This window comes from Mus caroli, chromosome 10 (assembly GCF_900094665.2).
Source record: "Mus caroli chromosome 10, CAROLI_EIJ_v1.1, whole genome shotgun sequence".
NCBI classification, from domain to species: Eukaryota; Metazoa; Chordata; class Mammalia; order Rodentia; family Muridae; genus Mus; species Mus caroli.
The window spans coordinates 77,149,518-77,169,028 of record NC_034579.1 but is presented as its reverse complement, the minus strand read 5'-3'; the positions used below and the strand labels follow the sequence as shown (position 1 = coordinate 77,169,028).

At 47.1% G+C, this 19,511-nt stretch overlaps 1 protein-coding gene across 1 annotated transcript in view; it reads left to right on the top strand.

Annotated features, from left to right (window-relative positions):
• The window catches only part of Aldh1l2 (aldehyde dehydrogenase 1 family member L2), a 47,759-nt gene that overhangs the window by 24,153 nt on the left and 4,095 nt on the right, over nt 1-19,511 (top strand). Inside the window, exons 11-22 of the mRNA XM_021174327.1 lie at nt 2,251-2,370; nt 2,851-2,978; nt 4,483-4,633; nt 6,808-6,878; nt 6,957-7,062; nt 8,460-8,547; nt 9,004-9,097; nt 11,209-11,308; nt 13,635-13,733; nt 15,103-15,268; nt 17,542-17,647; nt 18,389-18,588. Of these exons, the coding sequence (XP_021029986.1) occupies nt 2,251-2,370; nt 2,851-2,978; nt 4,483-4,633; nt 6,808-6,878; nt 6,957-7,062; nt 8,460-8,547; nt 9,004-9,097; nt 11,209-11,308; nt 13,635-13,733; nt 15,103-15,268; nt 17,542-17,647; nt 18,389-18,588 (1,429 nt within the window). The remainder of the gene's footprint in view (nt 1-2,250; nt 2,371-2,850; nt 2,979-4,482; nt 4,634-6,807; nt 6,879-6,956; nt 7,063-8,459; nt 8,548-9,003; nt 9,098-11,208; nt 11,309-13,634; nt 13,734-15,102; nt 15,269-17,541; nt 17,648-18,388; nt 18,589-19,511) is intronic.

The window sequence follows — 19,511 nt, the reverse complement described above, 5'->3', positions numbered from 1 at the left end:
ACATGTGAGTACACTGTAGCTGTCTTCAGACACACCAGAAAGGGCATCAGATTCCATTACAGATGGTTGTGAGCCACCATGTGGTTGCTGGGAATTAAACTCAGGATCTCTGGAAGAGCAGTCAGTGCTCTTAACTGCTGAGCCATCTCTCCAGCCTCCTGTAAATATTTTTTGAGCTGTGGTTTGCTTTATTCTTTCACTTCTTTGTAATACCCTTTGACACATAACAATTTTTTTCCCCCTGAGGACAGAATCTAACTCGATTCCCCTCCACCCTGCCCCCAGAGACAGGGTCTCACTTTGTAGCTCTGGCTGTCCTGGTGCTCACTGTGTAGACCAGGCTGGCCTCAAACTCACAGAGCTCCATCTGCCTCTGCAGGGATTAAGGGTGTGCCCACCATGGCTCAGCTCATACTTTTATCTTTATGAGTAGCTGTCACTACACTTTCTCTGGATCTCTTCTGGTGGCTCTGTTTCTCCTCTGTCTTCCTTGATATAGGATTGCCTATGGTGCCTTTGCCATCCTCCATTGTTTCTTTCACTGCATCTTTAGTTATTTTCTCACAATAATCATTTTTGCTTAAAGCAATCTAATTCAGGTTAATATGAACTTAATACCAGCAGTATAGGAAAACTTCACTACTATATTCTTATATACCTTTAAATTTAGGTTATTATTTTTCATATTAATTCTATGTGGATTTGCTGGCAGACCTATTGCTGTCTTTGTTTTCTTGTTTTGGTTTTTTATTTTAATTGTGTATGTATGTGACCTGTGAGGGTGTGTGTGTGTGTGTGCGCGCGCGCGTGTATGTGTGTGTGCGTGGATGCAGATGCCTATGGAGGCCTCAAGAGGGTGTCAGATACCCCTGGAACTGGAGTTACAGGCAGCTGTAAGCTGCCACATGCTCGTTCTGGGCACTGTACCTGAGTCCTCTGCAAGAGTAGCAAGGGCTCTTAATTACTGCACCACACTATCTCCTCAGAGGCAGATAGCAGCTGTCTTCTAAAATCAGGTAGAAAGAGTGTTAAAAACAACAAAAATGTTTTTATACAGATTTCTCTCTTTACCTTCATAGTCACCTTGAGAAATCTATTTAATGTGAATTCAAAATTTCCCTGTGTGTGTCTTTGTGCATGTCTGTGTGCGTGTGTTGTGGAGGGGGAAGTGTGGGTGTGTTATCTATGTGCATGTGTCTGTGTACACAACAATAGAGTTGATAAGAAGGTATTGGTACCCTCCTTTATCATCCACTGCTTATTCCTTTGAGATGGGTCTCTCCCTGAACTGGGGCTTCCATTGGGGTTCACATTTTCTTGTCTATGCTGGGAGCCACAAACCCTAGTCATCCTGTTTCCACATCCCTCAGAGCTGGTTACAGGTGTGCGTGGCTATGTGGGTGCTAAGATCCGAACTTGGGTCATCACCATTGCTGTTTGCTGTCCTTTAATTCCAGCCCAGAGGCTCAGTGTGTACCACTGAACTAACTGTGTCTGCTCATCGGGGATGCTTTCACTTCCGCCTTTCAGAAGGACGGGTTTGCAGGAGGAGGCAGATACCGTTCTCCCCGTTTTACTGATGAAAACCCTGAGCTTGATGGAAGCAACATAGTAGCCTCAATCTCTCTTGTTACCCAGCAGTAGAGAGAACAATAAGGCAGCTCATATGTAACAGAAAGAACATAGAGGAGAAATCTTGAGATGGCCCCAGCATAAAAGGAACTACCAGGCAGGGTAAAGAATTTCCCAAAGATCCAAGTGGCACAATTGGTGGTTCTGTCAAGTCTGTCAATAGATGGCGCTGCCCACAGGTGTTTGAGGCAACTTTGTGTATAATGAAGAACATCTGAGCCAGAGCTAAGCCTAGACCTCAGGTGGCCAGAGCATTAAGAGAGTGCATCTGCCCTTGTGACAGTAGATGTCACTAGAATCCCACCAAGCTGACCTTTTTCCACATTAGTGAATGTCTTTCTTTCTTTTAGGGTTTTTAATTTCTCTTTTTAAATCTGTTTGAGTATGTGTGTATGAGTGTTTGCCTTGGATGCATGCCACCCTCAGAGGTCAGTATATGGCACCAGATACCCTAGAACTTGAGCCCCTTTGTGGGTGCTGAAAACCAAGCCTGGGTCCTCTGCAGGAACAAGTGCTCTTAGCCACTGTGCCATCTCTCCAGCTCTGTGAATGTTTATCTTTATAACCACCTACCAACTATCAGGTTGATAGTCACAGAAGCACACTGACTTCACTCAGGTCTCCAAGGAGGTGAACGGGATGACAGTGAAAATCCCCTACCAGTGTTTCATAAACGGGCAGTTTGTGGATGCCGAGGATGGAGAGACTTACGCCACTGTCAACCCCACAGATGGAACTGTGAGTGACGACGGCCCCCAGGCTCCTTGTTCAAACACACGTCAGCATGTCACACATGACTCTTACCCACTCAGCTCTGACACTAGCTGTTGTTCACTATCGTGACTTTTTTTTTAGTAGACTAAGTGTTTATGATGAATTTAGATTCCTGTATCAGTGCCCAGCAGATCCCTCTGTGCAGGGCTCTGTGGGGGGGGGGTGTACTTCAGACTCATGGCTTCCCTGAGGAAGAACTGTACAGTTGCCCTAAATGTGTCTTTTCGGAATGAGATGACATGTATGATGGACAACATCAGGTTGTTTCCATGTTCAAAGTGTCTCCTTTATGTTCCCCATTTAATCTCAAGATGGATTAGTTTTCTGTCATAGAACTTTCTCATTTGACAAGTCATACTCTACTTTTACTATTAATAGAATATTAATTACGAGAGTCACATCAATAGATCCCTCAGTGACCTATTTCTGCTTGTCTTGAACTAGACAATATGCAGAGTGTCCTACGCTTCTTTAGCGGATGTTGACAGAGCAGTAGCCGCAGCCAAGGACGCCTTTGAGAACGGCGAATGGGGGAGGATGAACGCCAGAGACAGAGGAAGACTCATGTACAGGTGTGCTTGCTGGGGGAAACAGCTATGTTGTCTTTGGAAATTCGTTAATACTGTCAAGACTTTAAAATTCCCATAAAACATTCTGTCTTGAATGCACCCATGGAAGGCAGACATGACTTTCATAATTTGAGTCACATAAAATCCTACACACAAGTTCCTGATGCCTGGATACTGCTTGTATCAGTCAGAGGTCATCAAGGACTATGTAAGATTCAGGGAAGAGCATGGGACTCTCACAATGACTAAGGACCCAGGCAGGGCTGGTGGCAGAGGAAGCGGGTACTCCTCCCAGGGCTGAAGGGATGGAGGCAAGGTCCATAGCTGTGGATGAGCTCTCTAGAGTCCTCTGTAGATGCAAAAGAGCACTCTACAGTGGCCTTGGGAGGAGAGCAACCATGAGAGACCTGGGGGATTTAACCCATTGACCATGTCCTTCACGGTCTTCACAAGTGTCCTGACATGCACCTCAGTCACCAGGGGATATGGGCTATAAAGGCCCTCCAAGGTCACGGACCCGAGTAGAGATTGGACAGAGAGCTTCACACAGGGGACAGCCCATCTCTGTTTTCAAAGACAAAAAGGAAGGGGTGGGGGCGGAATGCTAAGGTCCTGGAAGAATATTACAAATGAAGTTAAGTGTTCCGGAAGCAATCATTTTCAACTATTCATCCTGGTTTCTCTTACCTACAGCTCGACATTTCACCCGAGTTGACAGGATCCTTAGAGTGAGATCTAACAGAAGCATGGAGGGGATGGGTGTCAGGTCATTCAAGCCCAACTCTTGAAGATCCCAAATGAACCACTCTAGGAAGAGAGGAAGGGAGGAGAAGAGAGAGGGAACATAAAAGATATATTTTTACTATTCATACCATCCCACAGACTCCATTCCCCTTCCTAAGGAACCTGGACACCGGGGTGACTCTGCTGCAGACTTTGTGATTCATTCCACACTCTGGCTCTGACCTCTTCAGTCGGTTCTGAAAGCATTTCTGTACCAATGAGAAAGCCACCCGTGTCCACAGGTGGTGTGGCTCACGCTGACACTTCCCTGTGTATTAATAAACCACCCACCATGCTGGTTCCTTCGACCCACCACCTCCTGCCTGCCTGTGACCACCAAGGCCCAGCTGCTACTCTGCTGCTTGTGCATGCAGGAGGCAAACGGCACACGCTGGGGACATAGTTGGTTTCTCCCTGTAACTGTAAGGCTAGCTGGTTGTAGCTCAGCGGTAGAGCACTCACCTAGCATGTGTGAGGTCCTGGGTTCGAGCCAAAGCACTGCAGAAACTGTAATAACAACTTCCTGAAATAAGCCACTTATACAATGATTTATTTAATACCTACCTCCCCACACCACGAGCTCCATCGGGGCAGGTATGTTGCCCCTCTGGACTAGTCTCTGGATTCTTAGTCCTGGGTTGGTACCCTATACAGGGTTGGCATATCCAGCTGCTCTGGGCTTCATCAATATGTACTAACTGGGTTTCTTTCACTGACCACACAGACTTGCTGACCTAATGGAAGAAAACCAAGAGGAGCTGGCCACCATAGAAGCGCTGGATTCCGGGGCTGTCTATACCCTGGCTCTGAAGACTCACATTGGAATGTCTGTGCAGACATTCAGATACTTCGCAGGCTGGTGTGACAAAATTCACGTAAGCAAGGAAGCTCCTTCTTCCCACAGGAAAATGGCCTCAAGGTTGAGAGTTTGCAGCAGGTTTGGCCTCAGTTCTGAGATGGCAGCTTATCTCCCTGTCCCAGGAAGAGGAGCAACGCTAGATCCTCACATTGCGGAAAAGCAGGCCGCCTGCTGTGGGCCCCCTCTCAACAGTTTTCCTTCATGGAAATAAATTTTCACCTTAGTTTTGAGGCAGGGTCTCTTTTGTTGTCTTACCACAGTGTCTGCCAGACTACCTGGTCCTAAAGCTTCAGGTATTCTTTGCTCTCTGCCTACCATTTCTGGAGTGCTGGGATTACAGATGTATACTACATCTGGATTTTGTGTGACTTCCAGGGATCCAATTCAGGTTGCCAGTCAGGACTGCATGGCAAGCACTTTTAACCCCGAGCCATCTTCCTGGGCCCTGTGAGCCTTTTTATTGCAGTATGAGCCCATTCTCAAGGGTGGAGCCTCACAGCTCACATATTTTGCATTATAGACCCTGCTCCACAGTGGAGGTTAAGTCTCCAATGCATGAATTATATAGGTGTATATTAAGACTGTGATCATGTGGGGCTAGAGCTATGGCTCAGTGGCTAAGAACATTGGCTGCCTTTCCAAGGGACCTGAGTTTGATTCCTAGCACTCACATATTATGCACATATTATGTAATATGCACCAGCATATTACAGCTGTCTTTAACTCCAGTTGTTTGGGATCTGACACCCTCATACAGACATACATCTAGGCAAAATACCACTGCACATGAAATAATTAAAAAAAAAAAACCAACCTGTGACCATGGTTAGAGCAATCATGGGTAGGAAATAGATAGCTGTTACCCTTATTCTGGGTAAGGACACAGGCATCAGGAGAGACCTTTCCTGTGTCACAGCAAGGGAACCAGAGAACCAGGCTAGAATTCATGAATTCTGACTCTAAAGGCTAGCGATGGTCTCTGCACCTTGTACTGAGGATGTCCATTACCTTCTGAGGATGTCCTGCATCTTGGGCTGGGATGCAGCTCATTTGGTAGAGGGCTTGTCTAGCATGCATGAAGCCCAGGCACCACATACTATGTGTGGTGGTGTGTCTGAATCCCAGCACTCCAGAGATGAGCTCAGAAGGGCCAAACATGAAAGGTTACCAGCAGCTACTCTGTGAGTTTAAGGCCAGCCCAGGACACATGAGACCTTGTTGTGAAACACAAAAGTAACAGAGTCTTATAGTCTTCTAAGAACCTGGGATAACGGCAGGGGCAGGGTTGTGATCTGAGTGTAAAGGGCACAGAAATCACTTTACATGGCTAAAGGAGACAGTTAAGGGAAAAAACTTGTTAAAGACACATGCACAGTAAATATTTAATTTGCCCCCAACTCTAAACCAGTACAATGTGTGATAAGAACAAAAGCCACACTGGTCTTCATATAACAGGAAACGGGTATGTGTGTTTGATGGATGCTGTGTGTATCTCTGTGTCTATGTATGTTTATGTGTTTGATGCATGTTGGGTGTCTCTTCCTCAACTGCTCCCCACTTTTGTTTTTTGAGACAGGGTCTCTCAGTGACCTGGAGCTTGTGCATTTGGTCAGACTGTCTGGCAGGACAGCTCTAGACTGTGTCCTGTCTTTCAGTGCTGGGATTATAAACTCTGCCATCCCACCCGGCTTTACACGTGGGTGCTGGGGGATCTGAACTCAGGTCTCCAAGGCCTCCCTGCAAGCACTTGACTGAACATGCCTTCTCCCCAACCCTATAGAAGCAGCTCGTCATTCTAGTGCGGGGGTGGGGTGGGGAGTGGTGTTATTTCTTATACACTGAACATTGCCTTTTCATATAGACAAAAGGATGAGACGAAAGGAGAGGGCAAAAAAGTATATTACCTGCGATTAAACTCAGTATTTCAATTAGTAAAATATCAATTTTTGTCAGCGTTCTGGAGTTATGTGGGTCGATCGAAGAAAGGAGATCACTCCAGAATGCAATAAGGCTCTGAGGCAGCAGGGAGGTCCAGCCTTGATGAACTGAACGTTAAACAGTCATGCAGAAGCATATTTATTGATTATCTATTGGTTGAAGGTACAATAAAGAACAACTATTTCATTCTAATGGCTACCATAGATGCAGTGATTCTACTAGAATTCCACTACAAACTTTTCTTTCCTATAGGGTTCTACAATTCCAATCAACCAGGCCCGACCGAATTACAACCTGACCTTCACCAAGAAGGAGCCACTTGGGTAGGATGGGGGTGGGGGTGGAGAGCCTGAGTGACCTGGATGTTGTGGAAACCAAGGTCACGAGCCTTCTCCCCACAGTGCCTGCGCCATCATCATTCCCTGGAACTACCCACTGATGATGCTGGCCTGGAAGAGCGCAGCGTGCCTGGCGGCAGGCAACACCCTGGTGCTCAAGCCTGCACAGGTGAGTGTGGCTCAGAGGGTCCCCCTGTCCGCACACTTAAAGCATACATACGTTTATAAACAGTGTGCCTTCAAGCTTGCCACATATATTATTGGTAAGTTCCGATCTGTGCAGGGGGGCAGAGGGGGAGAAGCATGTGTATGAATACAGAGGTCAGAGGACCACTGCCAGGAATTGTGGGATCTGGGAATCACACTCCGGTGGTTGGGTTTGGTGACAAGAGCTTTGTCTGTTGAGCCACCTCGCTGGCACTGTTCACTTTACATCCCCCCAAATCTTGTAAAGATATGGAAGATCAGGGAAAAGCACATAAAATAACTCAGTAATTATGACAACTAGGTAACCTTTGATGCTGTGACTGTAACACTGCCCTCCTCAAATGTGTTGGGCCACCTGCAGAGATATCCAGGGAGCCTGGAGGGCTGCAGGTTGAACATGCCTGGAAGCATGTACACATGTGTGTGTGTTGGGGGGTGGTGGTGGTGGCTTAAAATCACACTGGGCATTTTTCAGAGTCATCTATTAATTCTAGAGTACTCTCTGTTTAAGACAGTGTCTCTTGTGGTCCAGGCTGACCTTGACCTTGCCGTGCAGCTGATGCTGATTGGGAACATCTGATCCTCTTGCCGCCACCGTCCAAGTACAATGATTACAGGCAAATGCCACATCCAGCTTCAGGAGAGGTTTAAAGTGTTACTCTATCCACGGTGGCTTCATTATAGGTCATCACAACACACTCTGTGGACCAGTCCCCTCTCCAACTGTGACAGACTAAACACATGGGTACAATAGGCTTCTTGGTTTTCCAGTGTCTGAGGCCAGCTTCTCACCCAGGCTCTCCAGACTGCCATTGTCAACGCCTAATGGTGTAGCTCACGCGGCTGTCACTAGAAGGGGGAACAGAAGCTCTTCTCTGTGTGTGCTGCAGTCTGTTGTGCGGGTTCTATGTCCAGTCTTTCAGCTGCTTGTCTGTTTTATGAAGGTTGCTTGAGTTAATAACACAGTTGGTGACTCCACATAGCCAGCCCTGTCAACTGCACACAGGGCAGCTTCTGGAGCAGATGAGCAACTGAAGGGACTGTGATATAGACACACAGCCAGAGACAGAACTACAGTGATCTTGCTGCTCCCCCTGGCCCCCCACCGAGAACTCCCCTTTGTCCCGAGAGCACTTGCTCCTCTATAGGACATGGATGACCTTTGTGACCATTGGCCCCCTAGGGTCACAGAGGCAATATGGCGGAAAGCAACCACATCTTGCTCTGGTCTCCAAGTGTGAGCACATCCACGCTCACGTGCATGCACCTTGAACATGGACCATACCCACAAATGAGTGCTCCTGTAGTCACAAAGACACAGGGCCTGGTAAGGACGGTGATCACTATATCCATTTCCAGGTCACACCCTTGACAGCTCTGAAGTTTGCAGAGCTGACCGTGAAAGCTGGCTTTCCGAAGGGGGTGATTAATATCATTCCAGGCTCAGGTAAGCCTGCAGGGGATGGGGGGTCGGGAGACAGACACTGTTCTGACTGCTGAGTGGCTCAAGGAGCTCAGTGCTGCTTCCCACTGCAGTCTTCGTCCCAAATGAACCACATTAAATACCGATCACCAAGCATCAATATACTTACTGTGTAATAAAAGATAAAGATTGGAAATCTAGTGTGTGGGGAGGGGTAAGGGAGGGGCTGTATAGCATTGTAAAACCAGCCTAAAGGTAGGCCATTTTGTTCTCAATAAGTACATTGGATGATAACAACCGAGACATATCCATCAATAAGGGGGAGGTGCTGACAGCCATATTGAGGATATTGTTTAAATCCCTTTGTAATCAATGCAGAAAATGCAAAGTGCAGGTTCAACTGCAAGTTTAGAAACCCAGCTCAGCACACACAAACCCGTCCTCCCCAAAAGATCATGGTTTGTTGAATTAATTCTACAGGGGGTGTCGCAGGACAGAGGCTCTCTCAGCACCCTGACATCCGCAAGCTTGGCTTCACTGGATCCACCTCGGTGGGCAAACAGATCATGAAAAGGTACTGGCTTGCTGTAGGGCGTCCTTCCACAGAGTGTTGTGGACCATGGAAGAGCAAGGCTGGGGCTAGAACTCAATTGCACACACAAAGTCCTGGGTTTGATTCCAAAAGCTGCAGAGAACAGATGTGGTCGTTCACAGTGTGATCTCTGTACTCCAGAGGTGGAGGGTCAGAAGTTAAGGTCATTCCAACAAAACAGGATGGAAAGCTACCTGGACTACATGAGACCCTGTATCAAGCACACACACATGCATACACACACTCACATGTACACACATACACACACATATATATATACACATACACACATACTCATGCATATATACACATACATGCACATACATACATATATACACATGTATACCCTTACACACACAAATGCATATACACACACCTACACTCACATACATGCACACACACACCAAACCAAACCAAACCAAACCAAACCAAACCAAACCAAGCCAAGCCAAACGAGACACCATCACCAACAAAACTAGAGAAAACCACATCAAACTTCCGGAGGAACTGGCTGTCACTGATGAGTACTGAGAGGCATAAACACCAGGAAAAGCTTCCCAGTGCCCACAGCAAACTCGGGGTCACGGGCTGGAGATGGAGCCCTGTGGTTAGGTGCTTGCCTGGCAAACCCAAACACACTACCAACATGAAGGTAAAAGATGTGGCAGGTTAGACCCAAAACAATAGCATTTTATCAAAACGATAAAAACAATGGCCACTGAGACATGGGGGATTTTGTGGGCTATCTTTTCTTTTTTCTACCATTCTATCCGTTCTGAGAGTGCTTCTTAGGGCTGGGAGCAGCCTTCTCAAGGTTTATCGTGATCACCCCTCAAACTGCAAAACAAAACCACAATGTAATAAAAGGAGCAAATAACCAATAAACCACTAAAGGCTGGTTCCCACCCACAGCAGGCTGGTTCTTACTCTGCAGACCTTCATACAACTGAATTGTTTTCTTTTAAATTTATTTCTGTAATTTTTCCCCTTAATGTATCTGTGTGCATATATACCTGTTTGCCAGAAGAGGGCATCAAGTCCCTTTTATAGATGATTGTGAGTCACCACATGGTTGCTGAGAGCTGAACTCAGGACCTCTAGAAGAGCAGCCAGTACTCTTAACTGTTGAGCCATCTCATCAGCCCTTGGCATAACTGGATTCTTTTTTACTTTTTCTTTTTTCTTTTTTTTTTTTTTTTGGTTTTTTCGAGACAGGGTTTCTTTGTGTAGTCCTGGCTGTCCTGGAACTCACTCTGTAGACCAGGCTGGCCTCGAACTCAGAAATCCACCTGCATCTGCCTCCCAAGTGCTGGGATTAAAGGCGTGCGCCACCACTGCCCGACTCATAATTGGATTCTTAAAGGTGAATTTTCCTTTGAGAATCCTCACCCTTTGACCACAGAAAGTTTTTGAACATTACAGAAAACCTCTAAAATAACAAAAGGAGCCAAAAAGAACATGAACATTGGCACACTTACTGCCCAGCCTTAGCAGTGGACCGGCTCCTCTCCTGTCTCCTTCCTCTGCTCTTCCCCTGCCTTCTTTGAGACATGGTTTTCCATTCTCCTGCCTCCACTTTCTGAATGCTGGAATTACATGCACTGCCAGGTCCTCATAAGTGTGGGTCCCAACATTTCTGAGGTTCAGCTGAGTTTTGCATGCTGAGTAGTAACATGGTTAGGGGAGGGTTGGTGGTGATGGAAAATGGGGTGGGAGAGGGGCTAGTGGTGAGGGGGTAGGAGGTAGGTAAGGGGTAGGGGATAGAAGAGGGGATAGGGAGGAGGTGGGGGAAGGAATAGTGGTTGAGGGGGGAGAGGTGGGTAAGGGGTAGAGGGGAGGGGAGGGGAGGGGAAGAGGATGGGGAAGGGGACAGCAGTGAGGAGGGAGGGGAAGGGGTGGATAAGGGGTAGGGGAAGGAAGAGGGGATAGTGGTGAGGAAGGAGGGGATGGAGAAGGGAGTGGGGGAGGGGTGGTGGTGAGGAAGGAGGAGGTGGGAAGAGGAATAGAGTGGGGGAGGTGGTAGTGGTGAGGGGAAAGGGGGTAGAGGGAGGGGAGGGGAAGGGAACTCCTCTCTCCTATTTGTTTTCCTCTAGCTGTGCTGTGAGCAACCTGAAGAAAGTTTCCCTTGAGCTTGGTGGCAAATCCCCACTGATAATATTCAGTGATTGTGACCTTGACAAGGCTGTACGGATGGTGAGTGGGCCAAAGCCAGGCTGTAGGAACCTACTTCTAAAACACATCTCATATCCTTTACAGGGGGGCTTCCGATGGGATCTAGTTCAGCTAGTCCTAAGTAAATGCCATCCTTTTGTGTATCCTAAGGATGTTTAACTTTTTTTTTTTTTTTTTTTTTTTTTTTTTTTTTTTTCAGGACAGGGTTTCTCTGTGTAGTCCTGGCTGTCCTGGAACTCACTCTGTAGACCAGGCTGGACTCGAACTCAGAAATCCGCCTGCGTCTGTCTTAACTTTTTAAAAATGGTACTTTACAATAGCTCCCTCCTATCTGCTAGCATCTTGCCTACTTCACCCTTCTTATCTGTTCTAGAAACTGGGCTCTGGTTAGATTGTCTAAACAGATGAAGCGGAGAGTTTGCCTCCATGCCCGATAACTTGAGTTCCATCCCCCAGCCCCACATGGTGGAAGGAAAACCTACCTCCTGCAAGCTGTCTTCACATTATATATACACATTACAGCACGCGTGCACCTACCTCCAAAAATTAGCACGTATCTATAGTACTAATAACTCAAGGAGCTGAGGCAGGAGGATCATCTAAGCCTAAGCAGTTCAGAACCAGGATGGACAACATCACAATTCTCCATCCCTTTAAACCACAGTACTGGGCAACAATCAGTCTTCTGGTTTCTGCTTAATATATCATCACGGATGACGCCATGTGAGGAAGCCCAGGATCCTCTACTAATTTTGCACCCTAATGCATACTATTTCAAAGTGTGGGGACATACTTTATATAAAACAAGAGGCACAGTTGTGTTGGCATGCTAGATAAATTGGGCAAATCCCCCCCCCCCTCAGACAAACATGCCTAGTGAGCCATTGTGAGTGAGGCTGCTGAGCCTTCTAGTGACTGACTCTGGTGGCAGGCATGGCTTCCTCGTTCTGCCAAACACCCCCTAGGTAGAATTTGAACGTGCATTCTCAGCCAACCCACACTGGGCAAGGGCCCTAAAGAGAACGGAGAGGTCTGCTGTAAAGGAGATCTGCACACTCCTGCCAGGGCCTATGTATACCACCCGGAGGCTCCAGAGGCAGTAACAGGGTAATACAGATGATAGCAAGGCCAAGACTGCCCTGGATATGTTCATCCCTGAGAACTTTTCCAGAACATTCCAGAGGGGGGGGGCGGGGGGGAGGGGGAAACAAGGGTCAGGAAAGTGGAAAAGGGGATTGGTTCCATTCACTTACTTTTAAAAAGTATTCTTATGATTTTATGTGTATGAGTGTCTTGTGTGCATGTACATCTGTGAACCACACTCATGCCTGCGGCCTGAGGTGGGGAGTCTCCATGTGGGAATCCAGCTTCAGTCCTGTGCAACAAGGAACACTCTTAATCACTGAGCCAACTCTCCAGCCCCTACTGATATCTCTTTAAGAGATAGAGAGGAGAGAGGAGGGAGGGAGGGAGGGAGGGAGAGAGAGAGAGAGAGAGAGAGAGAGAGAGAGAGAGAGAGAGAGAGAGAGAGAGAGAGAGAGAGAGAGAGAGAGAGAGAGAGAATGGGTGTTTTGCCTGCATGTGTCTGTGTTCCGTATGTGTGTGTGTGCTGAGATCTGAACCCAGACCCTCTTTCAAAGCAACAAACGCTCTTAACCTCTGAGCTGTCTCTCTAGTGGTGCCCCACCCCCATTACACTTTGGAGTGCTGTATAAGATGACTAAAGATTATGGAGGGTGAAAAAAAAATCAGGATTTTGAGTTTGAGGGCAATCTGTACTACCTGTCTCTGTCTCTCTCTCGAAGCAATAATTTTATTGCCAAATTATTTAAGTATACCCTCATTGTCACACAGTTTCAAGTGCACAGGAGCCCAAAACAGAAAATGTCAAAATAATTATCTCCTGGAACTTCTCTTCACTGATAATCAACAGGACTGACTTCTCTGTTATCTGTGACCTTTGGGGCCAGGGGAGATGGCGGATTAAGGACCAGCTCAGGGACCGTTTGGATTCCCAGCACCCACGTGAGAAGCCAGATAGGGCAGTGTGTACCTGGAGTCCCACCCAGCACTGGCACACAGGAGGGTCCTGAGCTGAGTTCACGAGCCAGCAGGTCTAGCTGACAGTCTCAATAAAATAAGAAAGAAAGAAACAAAGACAGACAGACAGACCAACCGACCGACCTGGAGAGCTACTGAGGAAAGCCTCTTGCCCTCTGGTTTCCATGTGCACCCCACACAGGTGCACATGCTTGAACATGTACTCACAGGAAGTCCCACCCTCTGTGTAACTGGGTCGCAGGCTTCATGCGCAAAGCTGACACTGCCTTCTCTTCTGATGCTGCAGGGCATGGGCGCAGTGTTTTTCAATAAAGGAGAGAACTGCATTGCAGCTGGGCGGCTGTTTGTGGAAGAGGCCATCCACGACGAATTTGTAACCAGAGTGGTAAGGCATCCTCAGGTTTGCTGAGAGTTACACACGGGCAGCTCTTCCTTGAAAAGCACTGCTGGGATCACTCCTGACTTTTTAGACGTGAGACAGCAATAGCGGTGTTGCAATAGTTGAGCTGGCTGGGGATGCAGGTGGCTCAGTTATTCAATGAGTTTGCGTGTATACACTCTAGCACACTCGCACATGCACACACACACACACACACACATACACCAGTGCAGGCACATTACCTGTAATCCCAGTGTTGGACAGACAGCTGATCCATTTCACCAGCCCCTCAACAGCTATTTATTGAGCACCTAGCAATGCCAGACACTGTGCTGAGTGTAGGTGATACAGAACCAGGCAGGAAGATATGGTCCCTCTCTCACAGAGCATCTCTCTGGCATAGGGCTCCGTGCAAGACACTAAGAGATCAGAAGCAGACCTATGTTTGAATTTATAGGGTCATAGTGGCTCCCATTCTTCTCACTGGACTGGAGTAACAGTCAGAAAATGTAGAGAGTTGAAGAAAAAGATGATAAAAAGCAAGTGTGGACCTGCCAGTGAGGAATGGAGTGAGCACTTCTCACCAGAACATTCCATCCTGGGGTCAGAGGCCAGGTCAGCCCTGGGTACATAGTGAATTCTCAGCCAACCTGGGCTATGTGACACCTGTCTCAAAAAACAAAACAACAACAAAACAAACCTTAAAACAAAAACATTCCAGCAACTGTTCTATCATAGCTATCCCCTAAGACTCTCCCAAAGAACTCTACGACATTTAAAAAGGGAAAACACTGTAAACTCTTTTTTGCTATTAAGAACCTTAGGGTGCCATGTTAATGAAAAATCAAGAATGTCAGTTTGCTTTTAATGGGCTATCATTCAGGATTTTGATACACAGTGCTTGGTTTGTAATTGTTAGCAAATAGCACTTAAGAACTTGGTCTTAGCCGGGCAGTGGTGGTGCATGCCTTTAATCCCAGCACTTGGGAGGCGGAGGCAGGTGGATTTCTGAGTTGGAGGCCAGTCTGGTCTACAGAGTGAGTTTCAAGCTATACAGAGAAACCCTGTCTCGAAAAACCAAAACAACAACAACAACAACAAAACTTGGCCTTTAAAACTACAGTAAAATGACTGTGTGTGTGACCAGACAGGCCACTTAACCCCTTCATGGCCTCAGTTTATCCTTCTGTAACATGGGACTATTGAAGACCTACTTCCAGTGTAGCTACAAAGAGTCAATTACCACATTACCACACATCTGATAACTGCTTAGTACAGCATGTGCCTCATGCAGGGGTTCAGCCAGGAGTATCCACTTTCATGACTAATGGCAGATTTTTTTTTTTTTTTTGTGGGCTGCATACTATCTATGCAGGTGGAAGAGATTAAAAAGATGAAAATTGGAGATCCCCTGGACAGATCTACGGACCATGGGCCCCAGAACCACAGAGCGCACTTGGAAAAGCTGCTGCAGTACTGTGAGACTGGGGTGCAGGAGGGGGCCACACTGGTGTATGGAGGAAGACAGGTGCAGAGGCCAGGTATGAGTCCCTCGGGGGAGTGCCTGCCTGATGGCTCACACCTCACCACAAAGCTGGAATGGATGGCAGCCCCTTCTGTTTCAGAGCCGTTCCTGCATTAGAGTGGGATGTGTACGTGTATGGCTATGTGTGTATGTCTTAGGGTTTACTGCTGTGAGTAGACACCATGACCAAGGCCACTCGTAAAGGACAACATTAAACTGGGTCTGGCTTACAGGTTCAGAGGTTCAGTCCAGTATCATCAAGGTAGGAATGTGGCAGTATCCATGCAGGCACAGTGCAGGCAGAGCTGAGAGTTCTACATCTTCATCTGAAGGCTGCTAGCAGAATACTGGCTTCCAGGCAGCTAGGATGAGTGTCTTAAAGCCCATGCCCACAGTGACACACCTAGTCCAGCAGGGCATATCTTCTAATAGTGCTACTCCCTGGGCTGAGCATATACAAACCATCACAGCGTGTAAAAGCGGGTGTCCACAGAATCCAGATCCATCGCACCCCTCTGGAGCTGCAGTTACAGGTGGCTGCGAGCCACCAGATTTGAGTGCTCAGAACCAAACTTGACCCCTCTACTAGATCAGTCCACACTTTTAACCACTAAGTCCTCTCAACAAACCAAGTGGAATTTATAACATGACAAGAAAATTATCTTTATATCCTGCTTGGCCACTTTTAAATTGGGGGCACAGTGGCAGGCACTGTTTTTCTAAGCCCCAGTTTCCTGTGTAGAAGGGAAGGGGGCAGACCACATTGGTGGGCCAAGGCCCTGCCTGTCCACAGAACAGGCGTGATGGTGTTATCAGGCACCGGGTGGTCATCTTGGGTCTTGTCACTTTGATATTTACATTTCCACCAGCCAAGCCCAGGGAGTCTTGATGTCAAGCAGGCTTGGTGTTAGAGGATTTCCCAAAGCTGAGACAACTACTCTCTTGGCTGTTGATGCGTACTGGCTCCTTGTTGTAAGTATTGGTAATTGCAAAGAAAATAAACCTGTGCATCCTGTGTTTCCTGGATGAATTGAGTTTCCAGAAGACTGAGTATGGGGGACATTTCCACAGAAGAATTCTTGGAATTTAAAAAAAAAAAAAAGGAGAAAGGAGAAAGAACACCATTTAGCATTTCTCTAACAGATGACACCATCGGTTCAGGAAGAAATTGGTGGTCCGTGGAAGCTGGTGTTAGATCAAGGTATTAGGAACTGAGAGATGGATCAGGGATTTAGAGCCCTGGCTGCTCTTGCAGAAGACCTGGTTTGGTTCCCAGCACCTACACGGTGGCTCGCAATGGTAACTCCAGTGCCAGTACTTACCCTCTTCTGGTCTCAGTGGGCACCAAGCAAGCACATGCTGTGCCTGCAGGCAAACATAGTATTTTTTAAAAAGGGTTTACCATTTTTTATGTGTATGGGTGTTTGACCCGTATGTACACCTGTGCAGCACACGCATGCCTGGTTGTGAGACACCCACCATGTAAGTGCAGGGAATCAAACCCGGGCCCTCTTCCAGAAGAACAAGTGCTCTTAACCACTGAGGTCTCTCTCCAGGCCCCGACTATTATTATTTTGATGACTACAGAGAAACAAATACCACCTCAACAAAGCCATGGCATATTAAGAAGGCTAAGATGATCTATGGTATTCCCAGGCAGGGGAGCAGACAGCTGTACCTCCAGCACTTGGGAGGTTGAGGAAGTAAAGAGGTTCAAGACCAGCCAGGGCTACATAGCAAGCTCCAGGTAACCTTGGGCAATAGGGAGACATTGTCTCAACAGAACAAAGCAGAGGGGTAGGGCAGGAGGAGGAAATATTAAAGTAAAAGACGTGAGAAATTCAACCACTGAGTGCACCTGTAGATTTCTTTCAGTCTTTAAACCAGAAAGGGTAATGCTCAAACAACCGAGGGCATGTGTCAGTGAGAGGTCATCGCTCCTGTGGTTGGTTTTAGAATGCCTTTTCTTTTGGCTCACTTGTTCTAAAATGCTTGGGAGGGAGAACTCGAGTCTGAGTCTTGTGTGAAGCCATGTCAGAGGCGGGTATACCAAGTCCAAGATGTTAACTCAGGAATATTTATTTTACTAAGTACATTCTCTACTTTTGCATGTTTTAAGTTTTCGTAGTAAAGCCAATGAAAAAATAGGCAGCCAGGAAGGCCACCATCGAATAGAAACGCCGCTCTCTTCTTGGGGGTAGGGCTGGAAGCACCTGGAGGAACCAAACGTGTGCGGATGATGAAGATCTATTTTTTGCCTGTAATTGATGCTTTTGTCTTTCCTCACAGGCTTCTTCATGGAACCCACTGTGTTCACAGACGTGGAAGACCACATGTACCTTGCCAAGGAGGAATCCTTTGGGCCTATCATGGTCATTTCTAAATTCCAAAATGGGTGTGTTCCTTAGGCATATGGTGTAACTTGAGTTTCAGCTAATGTCCCTGCCTCTGCCTTGTGCTGTACATAAAGCATATATGTGATCAATGAACATGCTCCACCCTAAGAATATGTCAACGACTTGACTAATTAGGAGCATCGGGGGGTCGGGGAGATGGCTCAGTGCGTGCAATGTCTGCTGTGCAAACATGAAGTCCAGAGGGCAGATCCTTGGTACCTATAAATGCTAGGTGTGGTGGCGTGATGCAGCTGTAAACTCAAGGGTGGGGAGGCAGGGCAGGAGGAGCATCATCTGGCTTGCCGGCTAGCCAATCCAGACTGGTGAGTTCCGGCTTCAAAGAGAGACCCTGTCTCAAAGACTAAGGTGACAGACTGACAGGTGGGATCTGGAGAGGGTTCAGGGGGTTGCTGGAGAGCCTTGTTCCTGCAGAGATCTGAAGAGGTGGGTGTACACAGAAGACATGCTCTGAAAACCAGGGAGAGGAAACTCACCAACTATCCTCAAAGACTAAACAACATGAGGCTGCTCACATTGAAAGAGGCACCAGAGGCCATGCTTGAAGAGTGGGAATCTTTATATTGTTGTATCTCCTGCAGCTTTCAGTGCAGGCCTGGAGTCTTGGCTCAGTGGGTGCCAGAGAAGTTTTGCCGTTTTAACGTGCAGGAAACCTTCAAGCAAAGTAACTTGGTTTTTCTGTACTTTTAATGGTGTCTTCTGTTTCTGGAAACATCTTACAGGGACATCGATGGGGTGTTGCAGAGAGCAAATAACACTGAATATGGCTTGGCCTCAGGGGTCTTCACGAGAGACATCAACAAAGCCATGTACGTGAGTGACAAGCTAGAGGCGGGAACGGTTTTCATTAACACCTACAACAAAACTGACGTGGCAGCCCCATTTGGTGGAATGAAGCAATCTGGCTTTGGAAAAGACTTAGGTATGTGTGGTTTATTTTGCTCCTGTGCATCCATGTTGTATCACTCAAGAACACATAGTCCCACAAAAGGCATCTCCTACACAGCAGTTAACAAAGGACGGTAAAAAACTTAAAAACCATTGACTACCTATTAAGACAGCATCAAGTATTTGTTGTGCATGGGTAAGTGCACCGTAGCACACATGTGGTGCTTAGGGGACAACTGTCGTAGTCTGTTCTCTCCTGTCACCCACAAGAGATTAAACCCAGGTCATGGGACTTGCATGAGAGTGCCTTTACCCACTTAGCCATCTCACAGGTAAAATCTTTTAGCTAAAATCTGTTTGGTTTTTCAAATATGGCTTTTAGAATGAAGTTGGTTTAGCTCTGTGGGACTTGGTAAAACCAATGCGACAGTTGGGGGATGTAAGTAGCTTCAGGAGTCAGCCCTGTCTCTGAACTGAGTCTTGCAGAGTCACTGAGATAGGAAGGTTCTGTGGGGCCTCTCAGATCAGATATGTACACCACCAACATACCTCAATGTCAGCCGTCACGCTAATACCTCAAGCCCACTTTGGATATGGAAGCTGTGCTAGGCCCTACTCCTAGTATTGAACCTGCTGGGCACAAGTGCATGCAGCAGGCAGGTCTTAGGAACTCATTTATTCAGGTCAGGAAATCACAGCTCAGAATGGCTGGGTCAACTGCCCTGATTCACACAGTCAGGCACTGGCAGAGAAGTCAAAGCCAGGCACACCAACTGCGGAGCTCACCTCCTACTCTATATAATCTTCCACTGATTTAAAAGAGTGGGTGTAAAAACACAGGTAAGATGTGGCCCACCCCTGTAATCCAGCGCTTAAGAAGCGAGACTGGCCAAACAGCAAACGTGAGGCCAGCCTGGGCTACGTGAGTCTCAAATGACTCTGGAATAGAAAACATTT